General features: G+C 48.4%; 1 protein-coding gene across 3 annotated transcripts in view; it reads left to right on the top strand.

Annotated features, from left to right (window-relative positions):
* The window catches only part of PLCG2 (phospholipase C gamma 2), a 191,861-nt gene that overhangs the window by 36,696 nt on the left and 138,870 nt on the right, over window positions 1-16,295 (top strand). For 2 of the 3 annotated variants that reach the window (XM_079906383.1, XM_079906384.1), the window contains one exon: window positions 13,433-13,671. In XM_079906383.1, coding sequence (XP_079762509.1) covers window positions 13,479-13,671 — 193 coding nt within the window. In that variant the 5' untranslated portion in view covers window positions 13,433-13,478. Of the gene's footprint in view, window positions 1-7,334; window positions 7,489-13,432; window positions 13,672-16,295 lie in introns of those variants that run through there. The other variant, XM_079906382.1, reaches the window with a different exon arrangement.

Raw genomic sequence — 16,295 nt, 5'->3', positions numbered from 1 at the left:
AGTGACCTGTGACAGCCTTGATTTTGAAACACATTGGGTTTTCTCGTATAGCTAAGACATGCTTAGTAAAGCATATGTAGAAAACACTGAAGGCAGAAACAAATCAGAGACAACCTCTTAACACATTGAACAGCCTTTAAAAAATATTAATTTTTTTATTGAGGTATAACATAAAGTCGCACAGTTGTGAGCATAAGGCTCGGTACATTTTCATTGGGTGACCACCTTACATGAATCACCAGATCAAAACTGAGCACATCACAGCTCACCAAGAGCCTGTCTTCTGCCCCTCCCCAGTCCAAGAGAACCATTATTCCAAGGGCATTGATCAGCTTTGCCCAATTAGCCTTGTTTATTTCATTTTTAAAAAACAATTTATTTTTTGGCTGCATTGAGTCTTTGTTGCTGCATGCGGGCTTTCTCGAGTTGCAGCGAGCGGGGGCTACTCTTCATTGCGGTGCGTGGGCTTCTCTTGTTGCGGAGCATGGGCCCTAGAGCACGAGGGCTTCAGCAGTTGCAGTGCGTGGGCTCAGTAGTTGTGGCTCACAGGCTTTAGGGTGTGCAGGCTCAGTAGTTGTGGCGGGCAGGCTCTAGAGTGCAGCCTCAGCAGCTGTGGCACACGGGCTTGGTTGCTGTGCAGCATGTGGGATCTTCCCGGGCCAGGGATTGAACCCGTGTCCCCTGCACTGGCAGGCAGATTCTTAACCACTGTGCCACCAGGGAAGTCCCTCATTTATGTTTTTTAAAAATTTATTTTATTCAAGTATAGTTGATTTACAGTGTTGTGGTAATTTCTACTGTACAGCAAAGTGAATCAGTTATACATATACATACATATATATATATATATACATTCTTTTTCATCTTCTTTTCCATTATGATCTATCACAGGATACTGAATATAGTTCCCTGTGCTGTACAGTAGGACCGTTTTGTTTATCCATTCTATATGTAATAGTTTGCGTCTGCTCATCCCAAACTCCCAATCCAACCCTCCCGCACCCCTCGTACTCCTTGGCAACCACAAGTCTGCTCTCTATGTCTGTGAGTCTGTTTCGTACATAAGTTTGTATCATATATTTTTTTTGGCCGCACCCCACAGCATATGGGATCTTAGTCCTCCAACCAGGGATCGAACCCGAGCCCCCTGCGTTGGAAGCGCGGAGTCTTAACCACTGGACCAATAGGGAAGGCCCATATTTGTGTCATATTTTAGATTCTACATATAAGTGATATCATATAGTATTTGTCTTTCTCTTTCTGACTTGACTTCCCCTAGTATGATAATCTCTAGGTCCATCCATGTTGCTGCAAATGGCACTATTTCCTTCTTTTTTTATGGCCGGATAGTATTCCATTGTGTACATGTACCACATCTTCTTTATCCATTCATCTGTGGACGGACATTTAGGTTGTTTCCATGTCTTGGCTATTGTGAACAGTGCTGCTGTGAACATAGGGGTGCGTGTATCTTTTTGAATTATAGTTTTGTCTGGATATGTGCCCAGGAGTGGGATTGCTGGATCATATGGTAGCTCTATTTTAGTTTTTTGAGGAACCTCCATACTGTTTTACATAGTGGCTGCACCAACTTATATTCCCACCAACATTGTAGGAGGGCTCCCTTTTCTCCACACTCTCTCCAGCATTTGTTATTTGTAGACTTTTTGATGATGGCCATTCTGACAGCTGTGAGGGGGTATGTAATTGTAGTTTTGATTTGCATTTCTCTAATACTTAGTGATGTTGAGCGTCTTTTCATGTGCCTGTTGGCCATCTGTATGTCTTCTTTGGAGAAATGTCTATTTAGGTCATCTACCCATTTTTTGAGAAGCCCAGATTAAAACCACAGGACCAGAGGCTTTCCCAAGCAGCCCTCAATTTGAATAGCAGCCTCCTACAACTCAATAGTAACAAGCAAACAAACACACACCCCAAATAACCTGCCTTAAAAATGGGCAAAGGACCTGAAGATGTTTCTTTAAAGAAGACATACAAATGGCCTAGAGGCATATGAAAAGGTGCTTAGCATCGGTAATCATCAGGGAAATGCAAATGAAAACCATAGTGAGGTATAACCTTATACCTGTTATAATGGCTCTCACCAAAAAACCAAAAGGAAACAAGCGTTGGAGAGACAGTGGAGAAATTGGAACTCTTGTGCACTGTTGGTGGGAATGTAAAATGGTGCAGCAGCTATGAAAAACATTGGAGCTTCCCCCAAATTTTAAAATAGAACTACCATATGATCCAGCCATCCCCCTTCTGGGTGTATATCCCAAAGAATTGAAAGCAGTATCGTGAAGAGGTATCTGGACTCCCATGTTTGTTGCAGCATTATTCACAATAGCCAAGATATGGAAACAATCTAAACCTCTGTGGATGCAGGAATGAATAAAGAAAATGTCGTGTATAAATACAATGGAATGTTATTTACCCTCTAAAAAGAAGGAAATTCTATTGTTTGCGACAACATGGAGGACATTATGCTAAATGAAATAAGCCAGACACAGAAAGAAAAACACTGCTTGATTCTTCTCACATGAGCCACCTAAAATAGTCAAACTTATAGAAACAGAGCATAGAATGACAGTTGCCAGGGGCTGGGAGGAGGGGGAAACGGAGAGTTGTTCAATGTATCTAAAGTTTCTGTTTTACAAGATGAGTAAGTTCTGGGTTAACAGTACTGTATTTTATACTTGAAAACTTGTTGAGGGACTTCCCTGGTGGTCCAGTGGTAAAGAATCTGCCTTGCAATACAGGAAACACGGGTTTGATCCCTGGTCAGGGGACTAAGATCCCACATGCCGTGGGGCAACTAAGCCCGCGTGCCACAACTACGGAGCTCGCGAGCCTCAACTAGCGCACGCGTGCCGCAAACTGCAGAGCCCACGCACTCTGGAACCCGTGCACCACAACTACAGAGCCTGTGTGCCCTGGAGCCTGTGCACCACGACTAGAGAAGAGAAAACTCACACACCACAACTAGAGAGAGACCCGCGCACCACAACGAAGAGCCAGCGTGCTGCAACTAAGACCCGACGCGTCCTAGAATGAATAAATAAATAAAAAATAAATCTTAAAAAAAAAAAACTTGTTGAGAGGGCAGGTGTCATGTGGTGTTCTTACCACACATACACATGCAAATACAACAACACAAACAATAACAACAATAACAAAAGGATACAAGAAGCTTCTGAAGGTGATGGATGTTTATTGCCCTGATTGCAGTGACGGTTTCTCAGCTGTATGCATATGTCCTAATTCATCAGCTTCTGTGCTTTAATTGTGCACAGTTTAGTACCAATTATACCTCAGGAAAGCTGAAAAAAAATAGGGGGGGGGTCTGACTGCCCCCCCATGCAGAAACTTCTAGATTGAGCCTAACCCTGACCAGGTCTGGAAGCCAGTTCTGGGTGGTACTTCCTCTCACAGACGCCTGCCAGCCAGCAGCTGGGACTCAGCTTATCCCCAGGGGACATGCACTTCTCTGAACAATATCAGGAAAGGAAACCAAACTCAAAACCTCTCGGGGTTTTCTGGTTGTTTTTGGCTGTTGGGTGGAGGGAGGAGGTTGGCAAGGCCCTGGGGCAGCGTGGTGGACCTCAGCCTGGCCGCTGCCGTGCGTGACCGGGAGAGGACGGCCAGGTTCAGAAGAGCCACTATCTAATAATGATTATTATAATGAGCAGCTGCTACTTTATTGAAGACTGCATTGTGCTAAGCTGTGTTAGCCATTAATTCTTTTCTCTTTTAATTTTCTTTTAAATTTAGTTATTTTTGGTTGTGTTGGGTCCTCGTTGCTGCGCGTGGGCTTTCTCTAGTTGTGGCGAGTGGGGGCTACTATTCGTTGCGGTGCGCAGGCTTCTCACTGCGGTGGCTTCTCTTGTTGTGGAGCATGGGCTCTAGGCGTGTGGGCTTTGGTGGTTGTGGCACGCAGGCTCTGTAGTTCTGGGTCGCAGGCTCTGGAGCGCAGGCTCAGTAGTTGTGTCTCACGGGCTCTAGAGCTCAGGCTCAGTAGTTGTGGCACACGGGCTTAGTTGCCCTGACGTATGTGGGATCTTCCCGGACCAGGGATCAAACCCGTGTCCCCTGCACTGGCAGGCAGATTCTTAACCACTGCGCCACCAGGGAAGTCCCAGCCATTAATTCTTTAAACAGCCTTCTAAGGTAGGTGGTTTGTTTTGAACAGCTTTGACAGAGTTCACATCCCATACAATTCACCTATCTAAAGTGTACAGTTCAGGGATTTCCCTGGTGGTCCAGTGGTTAAGATTCCTCGCTCCCAAGGCAGGGGGCATGGGTTCGATCCCCGGTCAGGGAAGATCCGGCATGCCGCATAGCATGGCCAAAAAAACACAAAAATTTAAAGTGTACAGTTCAATGACTTTTCGTGTATTCACAGAGCTGTGCAACCATCATCATGATCAATTTTAGAACATTTTCATCACTCCACAGAGAAACCCTGTACCTCCTAGTCATCACCTTCCAAGACCCCCATGTCTCCCAGTCCCAGACAACCACTACTCTACTTTCCATCTCTGTAGATTGCCTATTCTTTATATCCCAAAGGTAGGTTGAATGATGGGGAAATTGGAGGTTCAGAGAGGGTAACTGACCAGCTTAAGGTCACACAGCTAAGGAAGTGGCCATTTGGGACTTGAAACCAGATCTCCCTGTCTTCCAAATCCATACCTTCCCATTGCACCACGGGGCTTTTTCTTCTTCCTCCCAATAACAATACTGAAGATAGTCAGCCCTGATGGTTGAACTATGTTGCCTGTTTTACCTCTCGTCTCATTTAATCCTTATAATCACCCTGGGAGGTAGGACAGTTAATATACCCATTTTGCAGAGAGGGAAACTGAGGCAGTGAGGGGGTTGGCTAATGGTCCAATGCACATGGCTGCTAGCAAATGGAAGAGGGTTATGGGGAAAAACATGTGCATCCCTGAGGACTGGTGAGGGACTCAGAATAGAAAGTCAAGACAATGCTGATTAAAACACAATTTTCTTTCAGGTTATTCCCCCCGTCCCGCTTTTCTTTCTTTTTATATGAAAAGGAAAAGAAAGTTCCCTCCACCCTTTGAGGTCACTTCCTGACCCATTTGTGAATCCATGCGGAGTGGTTACACACTCACGTCTTCCTGCCTGAATGCCTCCTATTAATGCTGGGGACGGGCAGTGGGCCTGTGTGCCCATGGGCTCTGGCCCCAGACAGACTTGGGTTCAAATCCAGCCTCCACCACCCACTGACTTAATGGACTTGAGCCCTAAAATAGCTAACTCATGACAGGGGGCTCTGCCATGTGTATCTGAATACATTGGGTGGCTTCTCCCCCTACCCATTATGCCTTGGAGTAGAAGTGTCATGTCGTGTTTCAGCCCTCCCAGAACCAGGGCTTCCGTCTCAGTGACTTTATTTTGAACAATCAAGTTGGAGTTGGAGAAAAAGAGGCCACGATGAGGAACCCCAGACACTCCCATTCATCGCACTGCATTCCTTTAGCTGTTCAGCTGAGATCGAAAACCAAGGCAAAGAGGAAAAGTAGTTAGAAATACGAAAAAAGCACACTGCCATCTCCGATGACCACCATCTCAAACACAGCAGACATTTTAACTCCTGAAATGCTGTAAGCTCCCAGTCACATATTAAATGAGAGTTCTTTGAGCTGAAGCGTGTGCTACATGTTCTTCTTTGCTTGCTTGATCCCCAGGGACCAGGGAAAACTCCAGCCAGAATTAGTATCTGTCTGGACAGAGGTTAGGAGCCAAGGCTTCCCACCGTGGTTTCTAAAGCTGATTGCACTTAGTTTCATTTTATCAGCAAGAGATTTAACACGGTTGCCTATACACATGGATTTTGTAATAATAAATTCTAGGGCTTCCTTGGTGGCGCAGTGGTTAAGAATTCACCTGCCAATGGAGGGGACACGAGTTCGGGCCCTGGTCCGGGAAGATCCCACATGCCATGGAGCAACTAAGCCCGTGTGCCACAACTACTGAGCCTGCGCTCCAGAGCCCATGAGCCACAACTAGTGAGCCCACGTGCCACAACTGTTGAAGCCCATGTGCCTAGAGCCCATGCTCCGCAACAAGAGAAGGCACTGCAATGAGAAGCCCGCGCGCCGCGACTAGAGGAAGCCCACAGGCAGCAATGAAGACCCAATGCAGCCAAAAATAAATAAAGAAAAGAAAAAAAAAGAAAGAAATTCTACACATATATCATTGTAATAATATATTATGTACATTAGATAACATGTACCAAAATAGAAATGATGAAAGGATTGATGGAAATAAATATAAATTGAAGTTGTTAAAAAAAAAAAGGCAAAGAAATTTAACCCAGATTCAGCCATCATTCCTGGGGAGTTGGCCCTTTGATTACACGTGGTGTCAAAGATTTCTTTAAAAAATGGTGCAGTAAGTGATCTGTGGGGAATAGCAACTAGTACACCCCGGAGCTAGGAGCAGTGAAAGAAATGAGTCCAGATTGCCTAAAGTCAGTGAATGAGCCCTGTGGCTTTAGGTATTATATTTTCAGCCAGAACGATATTCACAGATTTAAAAAATGCTGTAACTCAAGCGGCTTACGAGTAGAACTGACGTGTCCTGACAGCTCTGTAGGTGACTGGAAAGCTGGCTACAGTCACAACGGACTGTAGGCAAAGATGCATATGAAAGGTTTGAATAAAATTGCTTCATGAAACAGGAAAGTGGAAAAAAGCAGTATTTCTCTTAAAGAATATGTTACATCATACAATACGTGACTTGAGGTAGGCTTGGTGTAGCCAGATGAATCAACTAAATACCATCATTAGGCATTCGACCATGTCGTCTATATGCTTAGAAGTTTATAAAGTGAGCCATAAAAAATAATCTCACTGGGAAAATGGGAGATCAATTCCCTAGTATTCTAAGTTCCGTACAACAGACTTTTGGGGCCGGCACTATTTTGATCATGTCTGACGGATGAGAAAGCTGAGCTGAGGGTATTTACGTGACTTGCCCCGGGTAGTAAGAGGCGGTCACCAGCGCAGCCTCAGTAACGATTTCAAATTAGGGCCATGACCTGCCAATTCCCGTTGATTATATTAAATGCATGTAAAACACGTGTGTGCAGTAGGAGCTCCATGAAAGCTAGTCTATCTGGAAGTTTTCTCTCCACCTTGCAAGTGAGGAGGGGCAGGTCGATCCCCTCCCGCTGCCTCAGTTTCTTTCTCGGCCCACGGAGGCGGGGTCCCAGGCCTGGTCCGCCCCCAGGGAGGACGCGGCGCCGGGGGTGCCCTGAGCTGCGGGCCGGGGGTGGGGCGGGCCGGGGCGCGGGGGGCGGCCCCGGAGGAGTCACGTGGCGCGCGGCCGCGGCCGAAGCAGAAGTAACGGCGCCCGCGTCGGAGGGCGTGCGCGGCAGGGAGTGCCCACAGCCAGGACGGCGGGCGGCTGCGCGCGGGACCCCAGAGCCGGGACCCGCAGCGGAGGCGCGGCCAGGTGAGTGGCCCGGCCGGGTGCGAGCGCACGCGGGCGCCCGCGGAACCCGCGCTCGGGGAGCGGCGTCCAGGGGGGACCTGTGCCCGGGCGCTGCCGGTGCTGGCAGGGGTGGGGCACGCCGTCGGGGCCCCCGCCCGCTGTGCCCGGGGCCGGCGCGGTGACGGCGGGGGTCCGGGCTTCGTCGCCGGCCACTTCCTCACTCTGGGCCGGCGCCACTTCGTCGGTTGGTGTCCTGGGTCCGTCCGGCTTTGAATGGGAGCCTGGAGGAAGCGGCGCGGCTTGCGGTCTGGGGTTCGTGCGAGCGCTGGTGGTGTAGGCTCTGGTGGCCGGGGGGGCCGGCGTGTCTCCTGACCACCTCTGGGCCCAGGGCTTGTTGATTCCAGGCGCAGCCCTTCGCCCTGAGAAATAGAGCTTTCGGGGGATTCAAGATTCCGTCTCCCCCCGCAAGAGTTGTACGCATCATTATGTGCGTCTCTGAGTTTTCCTGGTTATGTTGTGGAACCCCAGAGAGGTCGTTACCCCCATAGCGGAAGAATTCGCGGGAAAGATGTGTTCCGTTTCGACGGGGGGCGGGGGGCGCTTGGCGCCTGGATTCCAGAGGGGGCCCGGGAGGGGCTCTTGTAGCACCACCTGTAGATCGTGTAGCACCCTGATCTTGAACTAGAGTGAGAAAGTATGGAGGGGGGTGGCACGCGCATGGGAAACAGGTGGCCTTGTCAGTGTAATTCGAATTTCTGTTCCAGCTGTGTAACCTTGGGCAAGTTGAAGAGTCTCTGAGCCTCAGTTTCTTCCCCTGGGTACTTGGGCCACCCAGGCCTCCATTCCAGGGCTGTGTGGAGAGTTGGGGCTTATCTGCCACTTCTTTACCCTATGCTTAAGGGCCCTGCGTTGGGGCTCGGGCCATCATCCTTAGCTACAGTCTTTCAGGGAGTCTTAATTTAGGGGTTCCTGGCCGCCTCAGGCAGTTACCCTTATTACAAAGATATGAATGCCCCGTGTGTACCAGCTCAGGACGATACTCACTGCAGGTTTCCTTGATGCTGAAATGGCCTAATCATGCTGCAGCCCTCCCCCCTCCCTCTCCCTCTACCTGGAGCCTGTGAAACTCCTCTGGAAGAGGCCAAGCCAGGAACCCCATAAAGAGCCCTTTGGCTGAGTGGAGTTGATGGAAAATTGCGGGTGAGGAAATTTTTGAAAGCACGTCTTCATTTGGAAAACACTTAAAAACACAGAGCAGAAAATCTCATCCATTATGTTAGCACTTAAATCAGTAAAAAGTCAGGTCAGACCCTTTACCTTCTCCCGCTCTCCAAAAGTAACCACTCCTCCTGGGCTTATAAGCAGACCGCCTTTTAAAAAATGTAATTATATTTATGCTTTTTAGTTTGCAACTCTTCTTTCATCCACCTCACGAATCTTTCCAGATCAAATTGTGTGTAAATCTTCCTCATTCTTTCCAATAGCTACTGAGCGTTCTTTAATGCGTGTGTCCCATCATTTAAGGGACCACCCCCATTTGTGAGCTGTTGAATTGTTTCTTGTTTTTTTTTTTTTCTCTTTCTATTACAAATGATGCTTCTGTGACTATTTTTGTGTGTGTTTCTGCACAGCACTGGATCAAAGCATATACCTGTTTTACATTTTAGTAGGTGCTCACAGGTTGCCCTAAAAAAAAAAAAGTTGAAGTAATGCACATTCCTACCTGCCCCAGCTGACACTGCTTTGTTCCTCCAATGAAAATATGTATCGCTTTAGCCGCATAGCACAGGGATATCAGCCTGGTGCTTTGTGACCACCTAGAGGAGTGGGATAGGGAGGGTGGGAGGGAGGGAGATGAAAGAGGGAAGAGATATGGGAACATATGTATATGTATAACTGATTCACTTTGTTATAAAGCAGAAACACACCATTGTAAAGCAATTATACCCCAATAAAGATGTTAAAAAAAAAAGACAACCAACAAGGACTTACTGTATAGCGCAAGGAACTATACTCAATATCTTGTAATAACCTATAATGGAAAAGAATCTCAGAAAGTATATACATATATATATATATACATATATATATGTATATATATAACTGAATCACTTTGTGGTACACCTACAACTAACACAACACTGTAAATCAACTATACTTCAATAAAAAATTTTTTTTAAGTATATAAAAAAAAGAAAATATGTATCGCTTTGTTGCTGCAGGGTGGGTGTGAGATGCAGCAGTAACATCCCTCGGGCTGTAGGATGGGCTGTTACCTCTCAGGGATGCGACTGTAGCAAAGTCTAACAGAATTGTTTCGTGGGATTTTGTATGAAATTCTGTGCTTCTCTAACGTGTGCAGAGAGCACTGGAGAGAACTCCCCTGCTTCCTGGTTCTGGGTCCTTGTATCCCAGAAGTTTATTTTTTATTTTATTTTTAAGTTTTTATTGGAGTATAGTTGATTTAAAATGTTGTGTTTCTGCTGTACAGCAAAGTGAATCAGTTACGCATATACATATATCCACTCTCTTTTAGATTCTTTTCCCATATAGGTCATTACAGAGTAATGAGAAGAGTTCCCTGTGCTATACAGTAAGTCCTTATTAGTTATTTATTTTATATATAGTGTAGTGTGTATATGTCAATCCCAGTCCCCCAATTTATCCCCCCTCCCTTCCCCACCCTGTAACCATAAGTTTGTTTTCTACATCTGTGACTCTATTTCTGTTTTGTAAATAAGTTAATTTGTACCATTTTTTTTTTTTTTTTTTTGTGATACGCGGGCCTCTCACTGCTGTGGCTCCCGTTGCGGAGCACAGGCTCCGGACGCGCAGGCTCAGCGGCCACGGCTCACGGGCCCAGCCGCTCCGCGGCATGTGGGATCTTCCCGAACCAGGGCACGAACCCGTGTCCTCTGCATCGGCAGGCGGACTCTCAACCACTGCGCCACCAGGGAAGCCCCTGTACCATTTTTTTTAGATTCCACATATAAGCAGTATCATAGGACATTTATCTTTCCCAGAAGTTTATTTCGAGTAGAAGGACATGAAAAGTAGAATCTTGTTGAATCTCAGCCACATTTGTATTTACACCGTAAGTCACTTTTATGAAGTTACCCAGGGAGGATGAGAAACAGGAACAAAAAAGGGATTTCGAGGCTATTTCTTTCTTTTTCTTTTTTTGAAAGCAGAAGCAGAATAGAAATTGCCTGTGATGGCTCGTGCCCTCCCCTGGGGTCAAGGCCTCGGAGACCTCCTTGCCTTAGTTGCTGAGCACTGAACTCTGGAAGGCTGAGTTGGGAGCCGGTGGATTTTGGTGGTTGACTCCAAGGATCTTGTGGCCGTGAGGATGTCTTCCCAGTTCTTGGGGAAGGACGTGAGAGACTTGGTGTTTATGGTTGAATCAATCCCCTGGGCTTCTAAGTGGGAAGTAACCAGAATCCTGGGAAGGTTAAGTCCAAGGCCCTCCCAGAGTCAGAAAGAACTGAGGGCCCTGGTGCTTCCCGGTTGGCTGGTTTACATGGCAGTGTTGTGAGGGGTTGTGTGTTTCCTATTTGTGCTCTGCTACATGTGGGCCTTGAGCCCTGGGAGTGGGGAACTCAGGAGGTGTACGGCTGGGACCTGGTCCAAATCTTGGTTCTGACACTTTGCAGCTGTGTGACCTTGGACAAGTCCTTTGACCTCTCTGCCAAGTTAGTTACTGTCTGACCAGATTCTGCCACCAGATTCTGGATTCCAGAAGGCGGGTGCTGAAGGAGCAGGGGCGTGGGATTCAGACCAGGGTTCCAATCCTGATGTCACCATGTGCCTCTGTGACCTTGATCACATGATTTCACCTCCCAGGACTTGAGTTTTCACCTCCGGTATTTCTCGTTGAAATAAATGAGATGAACGAGATACGACAGGTGCAGGCACCTGGGGAGGGCCGATAAACAGCTAGTTTACCAGGATGAGACTGGCCTCAGGCACCTTGTTCATCCCCTGACCTGGGTTCGAGGGCGGTGAGGCAGGAGGCTCAGGTCAGGCAGAGTTCTTGGCATACCCTGTAGTCCTGCTGCCGGGCCTTTGCTTAAGCCTGTTCCTCTGATTACAACACTGTTCCCTCCCGCTTCATCTTTTTTTAAAGCTTGGATTCAGACGCCGCCTTCCCCCAGAAGCTTCCTATGAGCACTGTCAGTTCCCAGCCTTACCCTAGACTAAGTTGGGGACCCCTTCTTGCTACTCCCTTTATTACCCCCACCCCCATGTCTCTGCTACTGCAGAGTCATTGAGCTGACTAGTCCCTTTCCAAATGGGTGGAGAACAGGTATAATTCATGACCTTATCGCTGGGCTGTCAGCATACCTGGGAGGTGCCTTTGGCTGTGGGTGTGAGGTAGAGGGATGAGGGAGCAAAGGACAGGGCCTGGGCCGCTCCCTGCACCCCTCATTTACATAAAAGTCCACCCTCCATTTCTGTCATAGAGTTGACCCTTGATTAATGTCTTGACCAGCTGGCTGATTAACATGATCAGAGGCCCTGCTAGATGCTGGGGGCTGTACATACACTGTGGCGTCTGCTCCTTCCAGAGCCCCTCGAGGGTGGTATTGTTATCCCCATTATACAGCTGGGGAAGCTGAGGCCCTGATTTTGAGCAACTTGGCAAAGAGACTGTGGGGAGGCTGAGCCAGTGTGGAGGCCCAGACAGCCTCGACTGAACACCGGTTTCTCTCCAGAGTAGCAACTGTGGGAGCCTCAAGGGATTTGGAGGAGGGGAGGAGGTAAGAAAGAGACAGGGGACAGTGGATAGTGACAGTAGCAGGAGCTGAATCTGAGGAGCATTGACTTTGCATCTTTGTTCTACGGGCTGAGATATATTATCTGGTTCGATCCTTACAGGAACCTTTGGAGGTTCTTTCATCTGTCATCTTCCCCTTTACAAGGGTGGCAATTCAGCCTGCGGGTGTAGGTGACTTGGGGTAGGGGCTGCGGTCTGCAAGCCTGAAGTTAAGCCCCTTCTGAGTGAGGGGCAGTGAGTCTTTGGACATTTGGGAGGCAGACTGGGGGGAGGGAGCGACACGATTTCACTCTTGTCCTTAAAGCATCCTTTTGGTTCCTGGTCTGAGAGTGGACTGTAGGGGCTGGAGCAGAAGCAGGGAGACCAGTTAGCAGGCGATCAGAATGACCCAAGTATAAGATCCTTGGAAGGACCAGTGAAGCAGTGAGACTGATTGCATTCTGGGTTTGCCTGTGGATTGGATGTGGGCGTGAGAGAAACCAGACAAGGAAGGCTCTGAGATTTGGGGCGCAAACACCTCTCTGGGAAATGCCAGCTGTGCAGGAGGATGAGGGATAGCCAAGGATACCCCTGGATGTTGAGCGGCACGCCAGGTGCTTCACAGGTGGCTTCCTAACTGTTCTGATGAAACTGAGGCTCACGGAGGTCACGCAGCCTGCCCAGGTCCACACGGTCAGTGGGAACCTACACCACGATTTGAACGTGAGGCTGCTGGGTCCTGCTGTCTTCTGCCCTTTTTGCCCCAGTTCCATGGACACATTTGGAAGGGTTTTTTTTTTTCCTGTTCCCAACTTCACTCGGGAAGTAAAGGGATGGTTGGAAATCTCTTGGCAGGCTGTCAGGGGTGGGGACAGGAGTCAGTCTGGGCTGCTCTGGCTATTCAAATGTTCCACAGCATCAGAGTATGTGGGGAAGGAGTGGTAACAGCCAGGCTGGAGTGATTTGGTTATTTAAAGCCGGGATAGTGGTTGGGTCACTGAGGTCGAGGGCTCCACCCACACCTCACTTCCATTTAAACCTCTGTGTGTCCTGCCTGGGCTCTCTGAGCGGCCAGCAAGTCTCCGCCACTAGAACCTTCTCCCCAAACTCATCCCGATGGGCATGAGACAGGATCTTCACTCTTGAAGTCGAAGCCAAATCCCACTCAGTTAACTAAAAGCAGTTCCCTCCTTTATTCCGCCCTTCCAGCCTCCCTCGTTCTCTCACTCCTTGCCTCCCCCTGGAGCTGGCAACCATGAGCACCACGGTCAATGTGGACACCCTTCCGGAGTACGAGAAGAGTCAGATCAAGAGGGCCCTGGAGCTGGGCACGGTGATGACGGTGTTCAGCTTCCGCAAGTCCACCCCGGAACGGAGGACTGTCCAGGTGATCATGGAGACCCAGCAAGTGGCCTGGAGCAAGACGGCCGATAAGATCGAGGGCTTCCGTGAGTACCTCCTCCCCTTCCTGCCCAGACCAGTGGTCACGGCAGTTGTTGTCGGTTTGATACCTTCTGAAAGTGAAAGTGGGGCCTCTCTGTCTGGGTCTCTGAATGGGTTCAGAGCAGGTGGGGGAAGTTAGCCAGGAAACAGCAGGTGAAGGAACAGGAACCTGCGTGGGCCAACTTGGAAATGACATCCAGACAGCTCACCCGGGATGGCAGGGGCTGGGCTCCCTGTCTCACAGCATCGGGGACCATTTGGTTTGAGCTGATGGTCAAGCCGTCTGCCCTTTGAGGGCTTAACTGGCCAGAGCTTGTGGAAACTCATAGCTTGGTAGCCAGACGAGCAGAGTGAGAAGGCTGTGCTTTAGCTCCAGGTGGACAGAGCGCACTGCTGAATGTTCTGTAGCTCTCAAGTGAAGTTCTGGTCCAGGTGGAGGCATCTTCTTCTCCCCATCCTCTTTACATTTGGCAATCGGCTCAGTCCCTAAAGTTTCTAAGACTGTTTTTAACAAACAGAGTTAGGAGACTTAAGCAATTTTCAGTTGCAGAGACTTGTTTAATTTGACTTTTTTATTGGCTACTTTTTAATTGAGGAATTAAAACGTACACTTGGGGGAGAATGAGACGATTCTAAATAAGTGTCTCTTCCCCAGCCCACGTCTTGCTCCAGCGCAAGCTCATTACCAAGTTCTTTGGTCTTCCAGAAGTATTCTGTGCTCGTGTGACGTGTGCATTGTGTTTCCTACATGAATGGGTACCTACTACATACACCTCTGCACTTTGATTTCTTTTTTTAATTTAACAATTACCTTGGAGGTGGTTTATAATCAGCCTGTTGAGCTGCCTTTTTCTTTCCTGGCCACATAGCATTCTGGCTACAGTGTAACAGTTTAACCCCTAGAGACGGACACTTTGGGTCTTTCCAGTCTTTTGTTATTAGCTGCAGTGACTATACTTGGATTCTAGTTTTTTTTTCTTCTTTTTGCGGTACACGGGCCTCTCACTGCTGTGGCCTCTCCCGTTGCGGAGCACAGCCTCCGGACGCGCAGGCTCAGCGGCCATGGCTCACGGGCCCAGCTGCTCCGCGGCACGTGGGATCTTCCCGGACCGGGGCACGAACCCGTGTCCCCTGCATCGGCAGGCGGACTCTCATCCACTGCGCCACCAGGGAAGCCCAGATTCTAGTTTTCAAAAAAAATTTTCTGGTAACAGACTTATGGAGATACAATTCACATACCATATAATTCATCCATTTAAAATGAACAGTATATTCTGATATGTGCCACCACTACCACAATTTTCATCACGCCAAAAAGAAACCCTGCACCTTTTAGCCATCCCTCTGTTCCTCATCCACCTCTCCTGCCCTAAGCAATCATTAATCTCCTTTCTATCTCTATAGAGGTCCCTGTTCTGGAGATTTCCTCTAAAAGGAACCATATAGCATCTGGCCTTTCGTGACCGGCTGCTTTTACTTAACACAATGTTTCCCAGTGTTTTCAAGGTTCGTCCACGTTGAGGTGCGTCTCAATACGTCCCTCCTTTATGTGGCTGAGTAATATTCCACTGCATAGATATTCCACAGTTTGTTGATCCGTTCATTTGTTGGTGGACATTTGGGTTGTTTATACTTTCTGGCTACCATGAATCCTGCTGCTGTGAGCATTCATGCGTGATTTTTTTGTATGGCTGTGTGTTTTCGTTTCTCTCGGGTATCTGTCTGGGAGTAGCATTGCTCCTAGGTCAGTATGGTAGCTTTGTTAATCATTTTAGGAAGTGCCAGCCTATTTTCCCAGTTGTGGCACCATTTTACCTTCCCACCAGCTGTGTGTGAGGGTCATCCTTGTGTTACGCTTTCATGCACACGTATTTTGTGTTTACCTGAAGGACAGCTTCCTGTACCTGTTATTTCTGAGTTAAAGGGTACAGGCTATTTTAACTTTGAAAGGACAGTTGGAGAACATCCCACAGAGGCCCATGAGGTGTTGAGAGCACCTCCCGTTCCCCACACCCTCATCCACTCTGCCGTGGGGTTCTGAACTTGGCCGTTCACAGGTGGTCTCTGATAGCTCGGTGTAGTTCTTCGTGTGATTTCTTTTAACATGAGTGAGATTAAGTAGCTTTCCAAAAGGTTTCTCCTAGCTTTGGAGCCGAGCAGGCCTCCGGTGGCACAGAGCCAGAAGCCCGGCTTTGAAAGTGCCCGTGTCTGGAGGCAGCAGACTCTCCTCCCAGTTTGGTTTGCATTGGCCACACTCCACCTCCCAGGTGGCCCAGAGACCTGTCGCAGCTGGGGCGGGGGTGGGGGCCTTCCTGGGGATGAAAAGGCATGGATGGTAAATACAGGTGTCCTGCACTGAGAGTGGATGGCTGGTCCCTTCTCTTCTGGGGGCTGAACATCGGAAACACCTGGGGGGAGCATTTAACGATACAGCCTACTGGAACTTTCTCCCGAAAGTTCTGATGGGTGTGAGACAGGATTTTGCCTCTTGAAATCCACACGCTATAGTTCTCCCCACGCATTAACCAAAAGCAGTTCCTCCTCCTCCTTGGAGTGGCTGAGGAGGTCTGTCATTCACCAGGTTGGTTGGGATTCAGTATTTTAATAGGCTCCCCAGGTGATCCTGGTA

This window comes from Stenella coeruleoalba (assembly GCF_951394435.1).
Source record: "Stenella coeruleoalba genome assembly, chromosome: 20".
NCBI lineage: Eukaryota > Metazoa > Chordata > Mammalia > Artiodactyla > Delphinidae > Stenella > Stenella coeruleoalba.
The sequence above is the reverse complement of the archived record's forward strand: the minus strand, read 5'-3'. Positions and strand labels throughout refer to the sequence as shown.